Below are 20551 nucleotides of genomic sequence, written 5' to 3' on the forward strand. Positions count from 1 at the left end.
TGCCAGAAAGAGCCTGTGGCTGTGCAGGATGGCAGTCCCTCCTGTCGTGTGTGGATATGGGCAAGGCCATTCCATTCACTTCCACGGAGAGGGGATATGAATGAGAGCTTTGGGGTTGCCCAGCCTCCCTCTAAAGCTTAACCATCTTTTGTCTTCTAGACCAGATGATAGTCAATATTTTTGTGCATGAATCAGCGCTCTCTCCTGTTCTGGATGCAAGGCAGGTGTAAAGGTTTTGCATGGCAGCAGTCCATGAAGGTCCCTTTGTGCCAGGACAGTGCCCTCCAGCAGAGCTCCCTGCACAGACACCCGGTCCCAGAAAAAGGCTGAGCTCTGTTTCTATGCTCTGTTATTGCTGACAGTGTCAGGCTGGGCCCTCCCTGGCAGAGAACTTGTGCTGTTCCCTTTAGCACACAGGGAACCCAAAAGTGTTTGGAGCACACAGGATAAATAGCCCTTGCAGAAGGACAGAAACGTCAGAGGAAAAAGCAAATTGCTCAGAGATACTTGAGGAAAGAACCTCCCCTTCCTTCCACAAACTTGGAGCAAGTGTCTCAAACCAAGACACAAGTAAATAAGTCACAAGTCACTACGGGAACAGGGACAAAGATGAAGACAGCAGTAAGATGAGACATGTACAAAGTGGCTCTAAAATGTTAATTGCATTGTATACTTGGTCAAGCATGAAGTTCTCTTTACATAATCTTTCAGTGTATTTCAAGGATAGCAATCTAACGGTGTAGCAGGTGGGATAAAAAGCAAACTCCTGCCTGTCTCAGCCTGTGCAAGCAAGGTTTGGTGTGTGTGCTGCATGGTGATCTCCAGATGCTGAGGCATATGTTGTCATTGGATACCTTTATTTTTTAGAGGCAGGTTGGATGGCTTTGTAACTTCTCACAGGTGCTGAGAATGTCTGAATTAAATAGATGTTTGTAGTAAGTCTGTCAAATTTTGCTTCAGGAACCTGGTACCATTCATTTCCACTGTAGGAGGTATTTAAAAACCCCAAATCATACACCCACACACAGAAATCCTGAACTTACAGGGCTTTCACTGTATCACATATGATAACCTGTATCACATCACATGTGAAACTTCTCATAGACTGCATCATCTATTATTTCATCTTGCACTGTTTCATGTCTGTTTGCTTTCTCCACTGTAACTCTGCTTTGATACTTCCAGCTTGGACTTCACTGCACCTCACAGGAGCAGCAGCTGTTGTGTACTTCTGTCATCACATCTGATTATTACTGTTGATTTTTCATTCCACATTTTTTATTTTTGATGCCCATCCTGCTTTTCGCCAAGACAGGCATTCGGTTATGGTACACCCTAGCTAATTACAATAAATGAATGATCCAAATATTCCTGGAGCCCTGGTGTTAGATCAGACTGTACAAACAGAACAAAGACAATCTAATCCCTCATCAGATACTGTGGGCTAAGAACCACGAGCTACATGTGAGCTATAGGCCTGAAAGCCAATGTATCATCACCTATAGTTTAATTCTGATTCAGACATACAGTAAATTAGCTTTTAGGAAATGGCTGTATTTGGAATGAAATTACATTTGGCTGCACCAGTTTCTGGAATGAAGGATGGAAGTATAGTGCTGACTGTGAAGGCCATTACAGGTTTCTGCTGTGAACACCACCTGGATCATTTTAGCCACTTCATGTCTGTTACTTCATCTGAAAAATGGGAATGATACTTCCCAGGACTGCTGCCATATTTGCTGTTTGTAATATCTGTTAAGACTCGACCTAAAGACTTTTTAGGAATGTAAAAAGTTACTTCATCCATTGATTATTCTGAAATTACTGTCAAGACAGTCAAGCTTTGATTTAAGAACTGCCAGGGTTTCTTGTTACCTGCTCTAGGGGGTCAGAACTCTTGGCAGCTGCTGAAATGGTTTTCCATCTGCCCAGGTCTCTTTAACACGTGTATGGTAGTGCTGAGTAACTCTATTCATTCCAGCTTATGTCATCTTGGATCTTTCTTCAGGCCAAACTGAAACACTCCTCACAATGAGTAGTACCACACTCCATAAAAAGTCTCATTGATTTCAGAAAGGCTTTCACTGATATGTTGTACTATTCATTGTTAAGTAAGGGAATAAATATCTCAATCTGTCTCTGTAGAGTGAGAGCAACAGAAACTGGAGGATGGGGAGTGGGAATTACAGAGACAAGGAAACCTTTCATTTTAAAAAGATGCAAAGAAAACATGATTCATCTGAATGTCTTAACTCTAAAGAAAAGCTTGCACTGGCAAATGATAGAATATAGTATAGTGGCTGACATCTGTAGTAAAGCAGAATTTAGAAATCTCATAACGAACAAGAATATAAATTACTTGGCTGCTGCATCATAAATTTTACCTAAACAGTGGAAATTCAACTGAAGTATGACTTCAACCACTGAAGAATTCCAGGGTGTAAAAGATACTGCGCTTCTGGGAGTGAGACAGGGGTTTGTTTTGGTTTAGTTGCATTCATTTTCTGTCACATTTTGCAGGGAGTTCCTTCAGAAGTCACATAATACACTTGCAGCACAGCTTCAGAACTATTGAAAAAACAGGGGTTTAATTTAGTGGCTTTAAAGGCTACATAAGGGCACAGTAACACCTGAGTCAAAAGTACTTTATACCTGTAAATGTTTTGACCTTTGTCACTCAGAGCCCTGCAAGAACAAACCCAACTTTCCTGGCACACACAGTGCTGAGCAGTGCTTGGCAGGCTGGCAGATGTGACTGCAGGAGGACATAAAGAAGTGGAAAAGCCCCTCAGCTGCATGTGCAAGATGTGGTTTTTAAAAGAAAACCACAACTGAGCATGCCATGCTGCTTTAGCCCACAACACAGGTCATACTGGAAGGTGCAGAAAACAGCTGCAGCTTTTCCCTCCCATCCTAATGCCATCCCCACTGCCTTCCACAATCCCCTTCTTCCTCCACAATCCCCTTCTTCCTCCACTCCACACAGGAAGAGCAGAAGCGTTGCCATACACGTGAGGACATTGCCAGAATGTCCCCAGATGCTGACGTTAATCTGTGCTCCATCCTGTGTGTGGGATGGGCTCTCCAAGGAAAGCTGTCCCAGGTACTGAGCTGGCTGGAACAAGTGGCCCTCGTTTGTGTCTGTGTGTCCCTGTTAGGAGAGGCAGTGGAGCACACCTGGAAGTGTTTCTGGGCACGGAGCAGCTGCTGCTTTGCTTTGGTGATGCACAGCAGTGAAAACTGCTCAGCTGTGCTCCCTGGCCCTGCCACAGTGGGGAATTTTCCTGGAGATGCAGTTCAAAGTCGTGATTTTAATGGGAGTTACAGATACTCAGGTTGTCTGCAAACAAGACAAATTACTTAGACACGCCCTTGGAATAGCATTTGGCTGATGTTTGCAATTGCCTATTTCTGATTATTTTTGACTTTAGAGCAGTGAAGTAAGTTGATGAAAGTTCAACAATCTTAATCTCATGCATGCTTTATTATTTCCATTGCTGCTGCACCCAGAATCCCCAATTAAAGCAGTTATGTTTGTAATGTGGGGGAGTCTTTCCTTTTCAATAGGTAAGCAAAAAGACAGTAATGAATTTTTTACCAGGCTACCTCTGACTACTCAGCTTTCATTTAAAGCAGACTGTCTCAGAAAAGGAAAGAGGTAAAGCACTGGTAATTTTCAAATGGACAGGTAGTCATGTTTAGTCATGTTTGTGATCTTGCTGCCTTGAAGTTTTCCTGGAGAGCTGGTAAAGCAGAGAACAGTCTTCCAATAACAAACCCTGAGCTTTATCAGTCCTTTTGTGACTCTAAGCCAGGCTCATCTTTCAGTTACATCAAATTCAGTCCAGTTAATTTTTCCTTGGCACAAGTCATTGTTAACAGTACTCAAATAATTCATATTTTCATAAAATCATAGAAAAACTTGGCTTGGAAGGGACCTTTGTTAAAGGTCATCTAGTCCGAGCTCCTGCCCCAGTGCTTAGGCACAGGGTTTAGTGTTGGACTTGGCAGTGCTGGACTTGGCAGTGCTGGGTTAGAGGTTGGATTTCATGTGTGATGTTAAAGGTCTTCTCCAGTCTAAACAATTCTATGGTTCTTGAAATGACCAGAAAGTAATTTTTTTTTTCTAGTTAGCAGGTTAAAGAGCAAGGCTCCCTTGTATTTAATTAGAAGGAAATAGGAATAAGGAATATCTTGAAAAAACCCAGGAAGTGAAAAAATAAACACAAATCAGGCTCCTGGGTTTAAAGAAAATCAGCAGCTGTTGGGCTGCTGAGGTCATAGAGCCATCCCATCCCTCTCGGGTTACAGATGGACGGGGTGAGGTGTTCAGCAGGCACAGCCCCAGCACAGAGCCCCCCGATGTCCCCCGAGGTGCCGGTGACATCCCGCCACGCGCCCGCTCCTCACCAAGGAGCCCGGGAGCTGAGCCTCTCAAGTCTCCCTCCGTGGCATCTAGCCAAGAGTGCTGAGGCTTTGAAAAGCAGGATTGTTCTGAAAGGGGGGTGGCAGTTCCAAGCAGCCATTTGCCATGGTATGGCACATCCATCATGTCCCTGTAATCCACGGCTGCGTGTGCTCACATCACAGACAGTGCTCTTTTCACTGGCGCAGTGGCTGCAGCGCCTGCCAGGGAATTAGGGGGAACTGGCCAGCCTTCAAGATTTCTTCACAAGGACTCCTTAATCAGCTCCCATGCCTCTGTACTCTCATGGCTGTGTGTCTGGTAATTTGCTGTACTTTATGTACACTCTGTTCATCATACAGATTGGCTTTTTACTTTCTGCAGCAATTCCTCTCACTTTGCCAACACCTTGCCATTTGCAGCTTTAATGCCTATCGATAGCACTTCATCAGCAATAGCTGCCAGTGTATATTCTTTTTACAAGATGTTCACCCTTGGTTTTTATAGATAGTTACAAATTTAGTCACAAACTGATTGAATACTTCATTTTCATTTGCTTTTTACATGGAGTAGATTCATCAAAGTGAATGGATCATCAGAAGATTGGAAACAGTGATGGAGGAACTTATCTAGGATGGGTTAGTGTCCCGGGCCAGAGTCAGCTCTGACAAACCCTACCCTGTGTGCCTTGTCTGGGTTTTAAAACCTTCACCAAGAGGGTTTTCACACATCCCATAGGCAGCTGCCTACATAGTCCTAATGCTGGTCCTCATCCCACTGCCAGCACACAGTCCCTAATTTGATTTTCCTCTGCCCTGGGAATCTTCACTCTCCAGACTGAGCCAGGGGAACCTGAGCAATTGCCTTGTTAGCGAAGCCAGGGCACAGAAGGCATTTAATACCTCGGGTTTTGTAGTGTCCTCTGTCACCCTGAACCATTTATCATATTTCTGCTGGTCTTCCTTTCACTGGTGATGGGCCTTTCCTGTGGCCTTTCACATCCATGCCCCTTTCAGTGCAGTTGGAGGTTTTGCTCTCCTGTTTGTCACCCTGTGCCCCATCCCACCATCCTCTGCCTCTCCTTTTCCTGTCTGCCTGAACAGGGGGACACCTGATTGAGTGTGCTCCACTTCTGCTCTGCCTGCCCATGCTCTGCCACACTAACTGGAGACAGTTTGGTAAAATTATTTCTCTCTGACCGATGTCAGTTCTAAGCAAAACCTACTACCAAAAAGCTTCCCTGTATAACTGGGTACAAACTTCAGGCATTTCTCCCAACCCAGTTCCAAATGCACTTTGGTGTAAGGATTGTAGCTCTCAAGTCAAGCAATTTGCTTCTAATTTTTTAATGGAAGCTGGTGGAAATGTGGCATGGGGAAGAGACTGTGCATCAGCCCATGTACAAGGAATTTTTTTGCTCCTAGGGGAAGATACTGCAGTAATCCTTGCACAAACAAGGCTTTACAAGGAAGCTATGTTATTAGTTCCATTAAAGTTGCACAGAGTTGCGTGACCACTGTCACTCCACAGCAATTTTTTTCATTTACTGTCACTGGCAGAACTAAACTGCCTTTTGATATTCAGTGAGGTACAACAATTTGTTGCAGAGAAACAGATACAAGATTGTATCTTCTCCCACTCTGTAGCTAGAAATAAATGCTCTAAGCGTTACAAGGTCTCATGTCACAATATCTTCTGCTTTTTGGAATAGCCATGGCAGAACTGTAGGGTTCTTATGGCTGAGTGAGACACTGCAGGAGTATTTCTGTTGCCTGTTCCAACAGCCTTGACTTGCTTTCAGCTTTGGAGGTGTCAGGAGCCTGTAGTGGTTGAATGTGCCAGGTCAGTGATAGAGGGATGTGCCAGTGCATATCCCAGACTGGGATACACACGAGGTCAGTTGGAGAAGAGTCCGTGAAATGATCAGTTCTGTCTCTTCTAATTATATTGAATGGTTCTAATGTAAATTTGTAACTAGAGGGCTGTAAATCTGTGGGGTTTCTAGTTTAGGGTTTGATTACAACCTTATGGATGGCTGGTAACTTGGTAACTGTTCTGGATACCAGTAAATGTTGGGGTTTAACTGAATGTTAAAATGTCCACTGTTGTTCTTTGCTGCCCTTTAATTACCATTGTTTGTATCTTCCCATTTTTGATTTGACAGAAGTGCATGAATGCCTCAGTCAAGATCACAACCTTGGCTACTGTAGGTGCACAGAAATTACTGTCCATGTCCTGAAGAGCCTACCACAGGCCAGTAAAGAAAACGGAATGGTTTCAAATCATCTTCTGAGCTCCTTTGCTTTTTATAGTCCGTGGCTCAGGGACCACTACTCAGCAGCAGGGGTTAGAAAGACTCTTCCATTCACCTTGCACTGTCCCTGTCTCTCTGGGAAATTGTTGCCTCTGCTTTGTAACACACCAATCTTTATGAACCTTTGTTTCAGATCTCTAATCTAAATAAGGTATTTTTCCTGGCTAGTTCAGTTTGTAGTTCTTTCTCCATCATCTGGCTCCAGTTATGTGATCTTCACATGCTATCTCTGAATAAATGTTCTTTGAAGTTATAAGGCAGAAAGATGCCCTTGGTAAGCTGCTCTGATAAAGCTGCTTCAAGCAGGAAAAGCATAGTTGAGGTATAAAGGTTAATTTCACTGATCTCAAGTTAAATAAGAATTTAATGAAGTCCAACAGATGCTCACTTTGCTATTCCTGAAAACCTAGTTCTTCCAAATTCTTTACCCAAGTAGACAGTCTGTGATTCTTTATTCTTTTCCAGCAAAGGCTATGCTCCTTGGCCTACATTTTTGTAAGATGTCAGATGACAACAATGGGCCTGCTGAGACCAATCCAAGATGCTTAGTGTTCTCTGGGAAAAAAAAATCTAACTGCTTGTCCAGTTTTCAGATGGGATAGGGTTAATTTTCATCTTATACAGTGCTGTGTTTTGAATTCAGGATGAGAATAATGTTGATAAGGCACTGATGTTTTGATTGTTGTTAAGCAGAGCTTACCCTGAGTCAAGGCCTTCTCTGTTTCCCATGCTCTGCCAGTGAGGGAGTGCAGAGGGAGCTGGGAGGGAGCATGACCAGGACACCTGGGCTGAGCTGGCCCAGGGGAGATTCCATGCCACGTGGCCAGTGTATAAACTGGGAGGAGCTGCCCAGGAGGCAGTGGTCACTGCCCAGGGACAGGCTGGGCATTGGCCAGCAGGTGGTGAGCAACTGTGCAGTGCATCACTGCCTTCTCTTGAGTTTTATTCCCCTCTCCTCTTTATTACAATGATTGTTAGGTTTACTTTTTTAGATATTTTTTTTTTATTTTAATTCTCCTGCCCTCAGAGATAGTGGCAGGGGACTGAGCCAGCAGTTGTGTGGTACTCAGCTGGCAATTAGGATTAAACCACAACACTGCTTGAGCTGGTTAATGAAGGGGAGCCCTGAGGAGCAGACCTCTACCTGCTGTGTCAAACTGGTGACCTGAGCTCGTGGTCCAGCCCAAGTCCAGGTTGTCTGTGCTGGTCCCAGGTCCCAGCCAGGGCCAGGAGCAGACTGCAGGTTTGAGTGCAGCACCCAAACCCTTGCCCCCACAGAAGGATGAGCCACCTGCCATCATGCAGACGTGTGGATGTTTGGTGTGCATCAAGTAAAATTCAAATTCTTAATTAAAAACTAGAAAACCCTTCATAGTCCTAAATGAACAAGTGTATACCTAAATTCCAGATGGGATCTTATGGAACCCTTCTGCAGTTATAAATTCAAGGATCTCTTATAGCCTGTGGTGTCAGTGATATGTGGCTTAAGTAGATTATGACGCAGTCAACTTTGATTGCAAATTTCTTCTTAACAAGATGGAATCTTCATGTGAAATGAGGTTTGCTAGGCCTAGACCTCCACAGGCTGGCCCAACCATACAGGTTCACATCAGAGATCTTAATTATTGTCTCCAAACATCAGGCAAGTAATCTGCATTTTGAAGAGTCTCTGCATGGGTATTTACATAATTTATGTTGTACAAAGTCCACTGATGTGTATTTGCATAATAGAGCACAGCAGTGGCAACAGATCCATTGCAGCACATGGTGTCAGCTCTCATGAACTTCCAGTGCATTTTTCCCTTTATTGGAGCTCCTGTGACAGAAAGAAGTGGCAGTAAAGAAAATATATATACCTGATACATCTCAGAGCAGACTGAGGGCCTGTCAAAGCTTCTTGGCTGGCTGGAAGCACATGGAGGTCAAGCCTCTTGCTCAGTCACCTGAGAAGGGCTCTGTGTATGTTCCTGCCAGTTCTGTGCATAGAGGCAGCAGAGATGGTCCTTCATGGTCATCAAAACCCACTGAATTCCCTCATCTGGGGTCCCCACTGCTCTCCACACACTTCCAGCAGCACCCTGACACTTGCATGTCTGCAGCTTCCTCCTCCTTAAAAGCAAGCTCTTCTCACCACCACCCAGCCTAAGCCCCTTGGCGTGATCCACTGGATCCATGCACCTGCAGAAGGACCTTGGGCTTTGGCACTGGTGTCACCTGGGCAGTCAAGCTTGAGCACATCAGTGTAGAGAGAAGCCAGACCTTTGGGTTCCAGTGCAGGGTTTATCACTCACAAAATGGTGTTTTTAGCCTTCTCATGATGGAGATAATGCCTCAGTGGGATTTAGCCCATGAGGGCTAATGGCAGCAGTGTTTTTCCTTTTGGCCAAGTGAGAGAACCCTGGCCAAGGTAAAGTTTGATCAGTGTTGTTACCCAGAAAGGGGATGGTTTGTAGCCCTCAGTCTGTTATGTACCAGTGTTGGCAGACTTGTTCATCTCAGTCTGGTGCTTCTGCTGTACGTGACTCCATGAAAATTGGAGGGAGCAGTTCACATCCTTACAAAAACAGAGCAGGGAAAGGGATTGTTGCCAGCTCCAAACAAGAATTTCCTTCCTTTAATTTGCCCCACAGCCTGAACACTGACAGAACATAGCCTTATACATACCCTAATGGATGGGGCTTCGTTTTGTAAGACTTTCTATTAGAAAAGTTTATTTTTTACCCTGGTTGTGTATCTCTTTTCCGTTTGTGTTGATTTGGGTATTCATCATCCTGCTGTCTGTGATAAGGGTTCATCAGTTTCACTGCATGCTACTAATAAGATAATGCTTTTAAGCCTTTTGGTATTTTCACATGAAACATGTTCTTGCTGCTGCAGCTCTTCAGCAGAGTGATGGCTTTAATCACCCTCCCTGTCAGGAGCTGTCAGCTGTGATGGAGCTGGGTTCTGGCCGGCCGGATAAACCAGCAATGTGAAATAGAGGATGTGCAGTGCTGAAGACTTGCCAGACTAGAGCAGGAGAAGAGACTAATTTAAGCTTCCCATAGCAGAGCTGAAGCAAGCCTAATGCCATGATGTTTTTCTGTACTACTCCTGATGTTCAGGCTAAAATTATTAATCCAGGATAATATCTTGCCACAGTTTCTTTTGATTTCAATTCTGAGTGAAATTAAATACTGGAAAGATTCAATAAAAAAAATTTCCTACTGATTGATGGAAAGACTAGAAGTATTGTTTGGCATTTCAACTAATCCTTTTTATCATCTAGATTAAAAGCAATCAGATGCTATGTGTGTTGAGGTGATTTCAATGTTTTTTCTATAATTAAACATCAGTTATTATATCTCATTTTAATCTCTTTAAGAGATTTTTAGTATAAGGTTCTATGGCTTCTCAAGAAATGACAGAAATACAGGAAGCATTCGAAACCCTCCCTGTTGTCATTGAGATCTGGTGAGTTCAGAATGTTAAAGCAGGAATTGTATCTGCCCAAGTTTCTAAGGGAGCAATGGGAATAACGGGAGGAATTTGACTGGCTTTTAAAGAATGAGGAATGATGAGAGCAGCCTGCTTGCAGGGTGAAAAGACCTTTTCAGATATCTTTTAGAGATGCTTGTGATTATTTTCCTTTGGGTGCCATGCTGGAAGTTGATGTGAGTTGTGGTCATTCACTCCAGGTTTGGCCAAGCTGCCTGTAGTGTGTCTGTGTTGAATTCTCCCTTCCTCTTTTTAAAGGCTGCTGAGCTAAAAGGGCTCTGCCCTGAGTCCCAGCCCTTTGGTGGGAGGGGAGTTCTGCAGTGGCTGATTTTCTCCTGCTCACTTCTTACAGATACAAGATCTGCTTATGCTAAAATGTGAGGATGTCTCCCTGAGCAGAGAGCAGTCCATGCTCCTGCCCCTCGCTGCCATCTCCTTGGGGAATTATGAACACATCCCATGCAGTGGCACAGAGCAGTTTCTATTATCACTTCTGTTTTCAGCCAACAGGGCTGACACCCTGTTAGTTAATTGGTTAGTTCTTTCCAGTGTATTTGCTTTCAGGGTAGACCCAGGTAGTCCAAGCAGAGCCTGCTTCTGGCTGAGGTGCTCCTCCCTGCACAACTCCTCTGACTGGACAGGGCAGGAGAGAGCTGGGTGCAAGCAGCCCTTGGAAATTATTCACAGAAAGGTCTGAGCCCTGCTATCATCTGTCTCGGCTGCTCCAGCTGGCAGATTGCTCTCTGCTCTCTTGTCACTCAGTGTGATCCCACAGGCCTGTGCTGGCAAGGTCTGGCTGAGCAGAGCACACCTGCAGAGCTTCTTCCACCTCCCAGGGCTCGTGTGTGCAGCCAGCTGCACCAACACAAACCATGGAGGGCTTTTGGAGATGGAGCAGGATCCAGAGAATCCCTCTGCCCCTAGGGCTGGACAGCTGACTGGGAGCATTGAGAATATCCCTGGTGCATGAACACAGCTCGGGCACAAGGAAGCCTGAGCTGCCCTGGGGATTGGCCTTGCTGTACACAGGTTGTAGCCTACTCAAACCTGACCTTACTCTCAAGCTATGTGGTTGTCTTCTCATGGCATGAAGAAACTGGAAATGCTGCTTAGTTAGACCTGTGAGTGTTTTCAGAACTACTTTTCAGTTCTAGACCTGAGTGCTGAGAGACATAACTAATCAGGTTAACTTAATCAGGTGGGTAATAGTATTTATCCTGGTGCTCCAAGTTCTGTTTAAAGTTAAGCAAAGTTTAAGAGAACTTCCAATCCCAGCTGTAAGTTGAACTTAAACTGCTGAAGTATAAGATCATATCCAGGCCTTTTACAAAATGGAGCTCTCTGTGTTTAGAGCAGCAGAGCTAAATTAAAATCCTCATTACAAATGTCAATTACAAGTACAATTAGCAGGTTATGAAAAAGTTGGATATTCGTAACATGTAAATTTTGAAGCCAGAAAAGGTGCAGTTTCTCCTTAAGGGAAAGAGTGCCAATATCACATGCTCCTTTTCTTCTCGAGAAATTAAGGAGTTTCTGAGGGGGAGGAGCTGGGGATGGCTTTAAATATTTTTGTACTCCCTTCCAAAATAAGTTTATAGTTTCCTCACATACAATTTAATTAAGCCTTCGATTTGACCTTTGTATTGAGCAATAAAAGTTAACTGGGAAAGATGTGGGTAGAAGGAGAGCACAAACAAAGTATGCCCCACGTCAGCCAGTGTGAGAACTATTTCTGTTACCAAAACTAATGAGATCATCAGGACAAAAGCAACAGCCAAAGCGTTTTCAATTATTACTAATATTTTTCTTCCTCGAGCCAGTTTATATTTTTCTTAATTACAGCTTTGAGCTGTGGCATGATATTTAGCAGATGCCTTCAGCACTTGGCGTGCTGATCACTTGCTCACTGCAGACTGGCAGGGGCACCTAATCTTTGAAGTCTGGAGCTCACATTCATCTTTAACCATAAAGGTCAGCCCTGCATTCCTCACGTCCCCCCAAACTCCCATTAAGTTTAATAGGAGTTTGGAGCATGCAAGGCATGCATCAGGATTGCTCTCAGTCTTCCTGATATTGCCAGTGAGGCATGTACACAATTTCCAAACTTAGCTAATTAATTGCACCATACAGTGAAGGCAGACGGCTGTCACAGGGCTTTGAGTTGTTTTATTACAAGAAAGTTACAACGAATGTTCCCCAGATTTACTGGGAACATCATGTTTTACAGATACTTCCATGCTGTGTTTCAGGATATCATGTCAGCTGTGCTGCACTACGTACAAGGTATCTGGCAAACTAAACAAGCATAAACATGCAACCACAAACATGTGCTTAGGACTAGACTAAAAACAGATGTTTCCAGGAAATGTAAAAGATGTTTGGCATGTTTTAACTTATACTTTCAGCTTGCCTGCATTTGAATAAGTTCCCATATTAATATAAACAAAATGATGAAACCTTTTCTTGCAAATGACTGATTGATTAATGGAAATACTGCTGAATCACAAGAGGTTTGTTAGGTTAGATTATTTCTTCCCAAGGAAAAGATGGATTGTTCCTCCTCGGCATTTACCATGGCAGAAGTTGAGGCAGTTCTAAGTGCAGGTTTACTTTTAAACCCAGAACTAATAGAGTTGTGTTGTGGCTCCTGAAAATCCTGCAGGGTTTGCTATGGCCACTGTATATCAAAAGCCAAACACATACAATGACAGGTTTCCTTAGAGCAGGACAGCTGAGATAATGTCCTGCTCTCTCTATACACATATTTCTTGCACTCAAATGTGTATGGACTAAAAGATTGCTTGGGAAAAGGGGGAGGAGCTGCCATTTCATATAAGTGTGGTTTCTAGGCACCTGACATCTCAAATTGTCTCATGGTTGTTCCTGACGTTTCTTTATTGCATATGAATTAGTTCCTGAAAGTTCCAGCCAATGTTATTTCTTTAGGAGAGGGGGTGTGGCTCTCATATGGAAGAATTTCTATCCAAAATGCACGAAATAATGCAGGAAATAAAGTAGTTCTCTCACTGGCCCACAGGTAATGGCAATCTGCCAAAGATCACACAAACATCACAGACCTAAATATTGAATTAAAACCTGGACGTAGATAATCCTGGTCCCAATTCATCATTATCCTCCCACTCATTCTTTAAAAAAAGAGAAACTTCTTAAAAAGAGAAATTGAAAGATCTCAGAATCGAACTGGGACACATCAGCTTACCATAACCGTGTCCCACAGATCTTCTGGAAAGACTGGTCTGAACCTAATGCCTCTCAGGAGTTCAGAGGGGAGAGTGGTCTATGTGCTTGAAACTCCTGGAGTTCTTTCATTTTCTGATTAAAGAAGGTTTTTTTCCTCCTAACACCAGGTTTCCATAAGAAGGTATGTGGGGAAAAGGCTTCTCTGGACACCACGTTCCCAGGCTGAAATAGAAAATGGTAGAACAGTACATGCAGAGCTGTTCATTGCTCCCTTCTTCTGGCTCCACAAAGCATACATTACACCCACCTTTTACTGACTGGTATTACACAGACCACAATAACAGACTCCAGAATTTGGAGAATTGCATCACGAGTTATCATACTTTAAGAGTTCTCACATTCCCATTTCCACAGCAGTCCTGTTTCCATTTGTCTGCTGCAGCTGTAACTGGAAATAATTAGTGCTGGTCTTAATGTCAAGATAATGGATTATTTGGAAATTGTTGGTACATTTTATGGCGACAGCATTGTTTTGCAATTTCAGAGCTTCTTCCTTTGAATATGTAAAAGTAATTTCAGCTTTTGCTACCCGAGGTGATAAAAAGCTAATAATAACACTGCAGCATCTACTGTAATTTAAGAGCCTGTTCCACCAAGTTGCACCTAGCTTTAATTTTCTTATGAAGCTGTCAGCCAAACCCAAGCCTGTGATCGAAGGGAAATTTATCAAACAACTGAGCTGCAATGTGGAGAGGAGATGCAGGTGCTGACCAGTTCACTTCAGATCTGCATTATGAGTGTCATTACACCCATGATGAGGCATTCAAGACCAAGGCATTAATTTGCTATCGTAGATGCTGACAGTCTGTCTTTTCAAAGCACAGTGTTTGCATGAAAGTCTAGAAAGAAATGGACAGGTTTGACTTGATGTAATTAACATGGGGAAAGCAGAAATAAACAATCTCTGCTTCTTTTGTCTCCCCAAATAGCTGGGATGAAAGTTCTCTCCAGCAGCTCCTGGTTAAAACTGATGGAAACGTGTCCAGAATCCCCACGTTGTGGGCACGGTGGATTGATGAGCATGGATTCTCTGCTGTCAGTGCCCTGCTCCATTAGAAACCAGGCTGCTGTAATTAACATTTACAGGACTGGTCTGGCAAATCTCTCTGGTTTGTTTTTATTCAGCCTCTGCTCACAGGGGCTGTACCCCTGTCTGGTGAGAGGATCTGCAGCTTTAGAGGCACGCAGGCTGTTGGGCAGTCACGAGTGCAGTGCCTGAGGAGCAGGGGTCAGTCATTTACCATCACAGAGAAAGGACTCAGCACAAATCAGATCAAGAGAAGGACAAAAATAGAAGGAGGTTTCTGTTAAATAGCTGAACTTGTTCGTCCCTCGGCAGGGCAGTAGGAAACGTGAACAGATTAAAGCAGACCCTGCTGATACCTCTCACTGGAGAGCAATAGTGTGCGAGTACACCAATAAATAGTTACATCTTTGATAATCCCTAGCAGTAGCAAACTGCAAATCATTTGGCCTAGGAAGGGGAAACTGATAGATTGGGTGCCAATATGACTTGAACTTCTGTCTGATGACCCAGTAATAACCTAAAAAAATTATAATGGCATTGTTTTGCCCCAGTATCCTTACTGCTTCCGATTCAGGTGACTGCCTCCGATTTAACATGTGACTCACTGAATGCATTTGAAAAGCATCATCAGCCCTCACTGTAGGGGAGGTTTCCTGTTCCTAAATTAGATGTCAGTGACAGTTTTGGTTCTCCTGCCATCCTCAGCTGGTCTCTCTGAGGAATAGTATTGATCCATAGAGGTATTTATGAGTAGCTCGGTGCGGTCGGAGCGGCGCGTGCATTACTGGGCAGCAATCTGCGGTTCCATCTCGGAGGTGAAGATAATCCTCAACACTCTAAACAGCGAGGTCAAGTCATTCTCATTCCGTGTTTTGTTTATACTGTCAGGATGGGAGTTTAGCAGCAGTTAACACAGACGAGAGTTCAGCTGAGGAAGTGGACTCAATCCCCTGGACTAACTGAGCTGTAATGGCAGGGCCTGGAGGCACTCGGAGCCATCTTCAGTGACCCCAGCAGACCCTGTCCTCGGCAGGAGTCCCCAGAGGCTGCTCAGAAAGGCAGCCTTGGCAGGCAGCTGCCTGCACTAAGCACCCTCCTTGGCACGATTTGAATATTCTCACTGAGAGCCTGCGTGAGGGACCAGCACAGCCACTACTGCAGTGGCTGTGTCACCACCATGGTGCAGTGGGAAATAAACAGCACAGAACAGTGTTTGTGTGCCAGTGTCCAAAGGCCATCCCATGGGCAGGCTGAGGTGAGCTGAAGCCTTCAGAGAGTTTCACCATTCCATCTCTGGAAAGGAGAGACGGACTGATGATGGAAGGAAGTTTCTAGCAGTGGAGAAAGCTTCCAATGGGCAACTCTAAAGCCTTTAAAACACAGAAGGTAAATAGGAGAACAAACCAAAGCTGTGGGGTTTGGTGGGTTGGTTTCATGAAGTCACACTCCAGGGGCTGGATTCATGGGTGCTGTACATCTGGGATTTTGCTGTGTTGAGACTGAAGTTTCATTTCTGTGCTAGTCTTCACACTAACACTTTTTTCTCTCCTAGCATGATCAGTACTTTTTTGCCTTTTGAATGTCAGTAGTAGACTGAACATAGCCATCTCTGACTCAGAGAAAAAGATTTAAGAGGAAAAACTAATTTAATTCAGAGTCTCTCAGCCAAAATCGTGGAGTGAGTAAGCAACAGGAACTCTGAGGAAACTGGAATAAAACAGGATATCTTTATGCTGCTGAAATTTGTGCCTTAAAAACCAAATTAAGGATTGAAAAAGATTCTGAGCTGAATTGAAAGTTAAGCTATTTTTATTTATTTTTAAGAAAGGAAGAAAACAGAACATTTTGAATAAAATGCCAATTTTGCACAATTAGATCCCAAATTAGAATGGGCCATGAATAGCATCAGAAGATCCTCTGCTGTGAAGACAGAGAGAGAATTCAGAATGGAGTCCTTTCCCTGGAAAGGATAAAGGCAGAATTTTCTAATGTATTATTTAATGCTTGTTATGTAGTGCATTAAGCAGTCACTGAGAGGAAAGCTTTTAAAAACCAACAGTCTCTCTGATAGCATTAAATCTTACCCTAGATTTTTGTTAAAGTCAATAGTAAGAAAATAAACGAATTAATACATTTCAGTCTGCCCGATTTATAGACGCCAATCAAGTTACAATGCTGGACATGGCCAGCTGAAAGAGGGGAATAGATTTACCTGAGTGAGGTCTTAATTTAATCAGCTGGCCCCAGAGAGCTGAAGTCAGCAGGCTGGGATAAGAGGCAGCAGAGAAATAGTGCCTTTACTGCAGTTGCAAAGGAGAGTGACAGTGATGGAAAGGACTCGAGGCAGTGTCAGAACACACGTATTTCCATGATTTATTCTTAATTTACTTTAATGACAGTCTGAAGGTTGTCCATTTTTCTTCAAATGTCCTCAGAATACTGATATTTTCTAAACATTTCGAGCATGCTTTTTCTCCCCCTCCTTTCTGTGAGCTCCACTGCAATCACAGCAGAGCTGTGCCTGCACTTTGCCATAAGGAATTTGGAGCACAATGTCAGAGTACCCTTTTCCCAAAGTATGCCTTGCCAGCTGCTGTCCCTTCACTGCAGTCCCTCTTGAGTCAGGTGTAGGAATCACACATTCCTCCAGGATTAATGTTGATATTATGGTAAAATGGAGGAATTAATTGCGTTTCTTTTACAGTTTATTCTGGCAAAAGAATAATATGTGCTTTCCCAATACAATAGCTCATTTTTAGTATCAAGTGAATTTATTGATGGTTGTTCAGAGCTACTGATATGCAGACAATGATCTCAGATTGCATTTACATTTCTGGAATACTTTCCATCTTTCCAGTTTCTGCCAGGAACTTGCTTCTGTGATTCAGAGTTTTCATTTTAAGATTGGACTGCTGTTTCATCTGCATTACAAATCCATGCCTTTTCCTTTCTTTTGTATGTGCACTGCATTCATTAGTATCACAAATCCTTTAAACTTAGACCCGAACATTTATTGTTAATTATAAATTCTTCCAGGTGGGCATTTGTTCTTTCAGAGCACTCAGGTATGCTTTTACAGATTGCATATAAGATCATCATCCCTTCAGCAGATGAAATTATTTATTTGTTTGTTTGTTTGTTTCTCCATATTGCCAATGAGAGGGTTTAGGGGCAATATGGTCTTAGTAATATTTGCAAATAGCTTGGAAATGTTTTCATAACCGAAGATTTATTTTCTTCCTTTAAAAAAAAAAATCCATGTTTTTGCTGCTCCTACTTTCTTCTGAACCCAGCTCTTTATATAAAAATACATGGAATTGCCTCAAAATGCATCTGGAGGGAGAAGCTTTCCAGTGGTTAAAGGAGTCTTACAAAAAGGGGGGAGAGTGACCCTTTACATAGGCAGTGAAAAGGACAAGAGGTAGTGATCTTAAATGAAAATTGGAGAGATTTAGCTTAGATACTCAGAGTACTCAGAGCGTGCTGAGGCCCTGGCACAGGGTGCCCAGAGAAGCTGCGGATGCCCCATCCGTGGAAGTGTCCAAGGCCAGGGGCTTGGAGCCACCTGGGATAGTGCAAAGTGTCCCTGCCCATGGCAGGGGGGTGGAACGAGGTGATCTTTAAGGCCCCTTCCCAACCCAAACCATTCTGGGATTCTGTTAAGTCAATATTCAATCTCCTGCAGCAACCCAGCAGCCTGGAGGGTGTTTCACTGCACGTGTTTCAAAGCTCTCAATCCTAACAGCACGTTTTGAAGCATGAGCTGGTTCCTAGCCCAGCTGAAACTGAAGGTACTTCCTGTGAGAGAAGATGAGGTTCTGAGCCCAGCCACTACAATGCAGAATACCTATTACTCTGCTCAGGATGTGACTGTGAGTAGCCAAGGAGAGCCAGGCAGGCAGAGAAGATTTGTTGAGCAAAACAGTGGGTGCTGAGGACAGAGCAGCCGTGCTGAGCCCAACTAAAACATGAGTGCAAGTGCCCCATCAGTCTCCATCCATGTTTCAGTTATTCAGAGTGGGTGTACAACATATTTAATAGCAATATTTAAATATGTTTGAGCACTGTTTAAAAGATAAGTGATTAATCTCGTGTTTTCTTCCATGTTTTCAGATATACTCAAGGACAAGAAAACCCATCCAGAAAACAGAAATGAACCAAAACCAACCATGAAAAAGATTGACACCACAACCACCACAAGCACTGTCAAGTCATCCTCCAAACACAGTGTAACTGGAAATGGGAGCAGCCCAGCCCTGAGTCCCTCCCTTGCCGTTCTGGCAGCACTGGCAGTTCTGTGGCACTGTCCCCTGTAGCTGCATTGCCCTGCAGATGCTGTGCTAGTGCTCCTGTTCACTGTCATTGATACCTGCAGCCTTACCCGACTGGAAACAAATGGAAATGGCTCTCTAGTTGATGTGATTGTTAGGATAAATAAGAAGTGAAATGCTGGGGTTGGCAGATACCAAGTGTCCATCAGTTACAATGTCTGCAGATAGCCTTTGGCAAAGCCCACCCAAGGTACAGCGAGGATGGTCACAAGGGTCTGAGTAGCTTAAGTTATGGGGTAGAAATAACTGAAAACACAGAAATTGCCTATGTGTGTGTTACTGTTTTTATCAGTTTTGTTTGCTGGAATCTGGAATCTGTTGTTTATTTGTTTAATTTTTCTGGTAAGTTATACGAATGGTCAGTCTTCAAGGTAATCCATACTTTGGTTTTTTTAGTGAACAGCTAACAATCTGTGCTACAGTTCACAGAATCATAGAATGTTATGGGGTTGGGATGGACCTTAAAGATCATCGAGTCCCAATCCCCTGCCATGGGCAGGGACACCTCCCAGCAGCCCAGTACCAGGTTGCTCTCCTCTATGGAGAAGTGCTCTCTACCACCCTGATGAAATTCCTGAGTGGTCAAGAAGATCAAAGCATGTTTGAAACTTCTTTTCACTCCTGTTGTTTAGATTGTAGGAAGCAACATAAAAACATATGGTGTGTCTAATATATCAGTATAGTTGCCTTAACTGTGGAAAAAAATAAAACCACTTTGTTTACTGAGGGACATAGACAGTGAGTTTCCCTGCCCCACAAAATGTCATTGCCAGATGCTTTAGCATATGCTCAAGGCTTATTGGATGAATGTCCAGCAAAGGGAAACATAAATAAACATAATAATGTTTTATCCACTTGAATGCAGCTCTGTACAGAAAAAAAAACAAAAAAGAGAAAAAAGATAACTCAATTCAAACTTACTTTGCCTATGAGACATTGCATAGAAACCAACTTAAGTTTTCTATAAAGGTCCCAGAGATATAAATTATTGGGAGCTTCAATTAGACACTAACTAGATTTTGTGTATTATGGATCTCTGAAATCAACTGTTTCATAAACTGTGTATTATTTAATTACATTTAATGTTTAAAATTTTGTATCACGTTAGGTGTAAATGTAAAACATGAAATCTAGAACATTCTCTGTTACGCTTCATCTTGATTGCTACCCTAGAAGATGTCAAATGTGCATTATATTACAAGGCTATTTTTTTTAAGTCAATGATACATTGATGCATTTTAACTTTTTGGATGAAAAAGTACTATAATAACTTCTAATGGGTTAAGAGTTAATGTGTGTTTTCCAACAACTGTTTACAGTGCCATTGAATATATGTATACAAACACAGCTGTATGAATACAGTGATTAATATCATAAATATATGAAACATTAGAATTGTTATATTTACTACATTTCATGATTATTACAACCGTTTAATGGCCATTGTCATGTTGTAGACTATTCTTATGTACAGTTTTGTAAGATTTAATGTAAAACACTTGCCTTTGGTTTTTTGTAAAACATCTCTTTGATACTTGGCGTTACCCAGTCACTGAGATTACTCAAAAGAAGAGCCCTGTATCTCACTAACCAGCTCCAGGCATTTTATTGGCAAATTTGATTCTAGAAGCCTGACTCAAAGAAGATGCCACGGGCCAGGATTACTGCTGGGTGTCACCACACAGGAGGTGACAATAGCACAGAACAAGCAGACAATAAGTGAACAAAGGCTCACT

The 20551-nt window shown here is 43.0% G+C and overlaps 1 protein-coding gene across 1 annotated transcript in view; it reads left to right on the top strand.

The window, feature by feature from the left end:
• LOC106849591 (glypican-5-like) overlaps positions 1 to 20258 on the top strand; it is a 322712-nt gene extending 302454 nt beyond the window's left edge. The window contains exon 9 of the mRNA XM_014870294.2: positions 18598 to 20258. Coding sequence (XP_014725780.2) covers positions 18598 to 18800 — 203 coding nt within the window. The 3' untranslated portion in view covers positions 18801 to 20258. The remainder of the gene's footprint in view (positions 1 to 18597) is intronic.
• Positions 20259 to 20551: the final 293 nt, after the last annotated feature.

This window comes from Sturnus vulgaris, chromosome 10 (genome assembly GCF_052056855.1).
Source record: "Sturnus vulgaris isolate bStuVul1 chromosome 10, bStuVul1.hap1, whole genome shotgun sequence".
NCBI lineage: Eukaryota > Metazoa > Chordata > Aves > Passeriformes > Sturnidae > Sturnus > Sturnus vulgaris.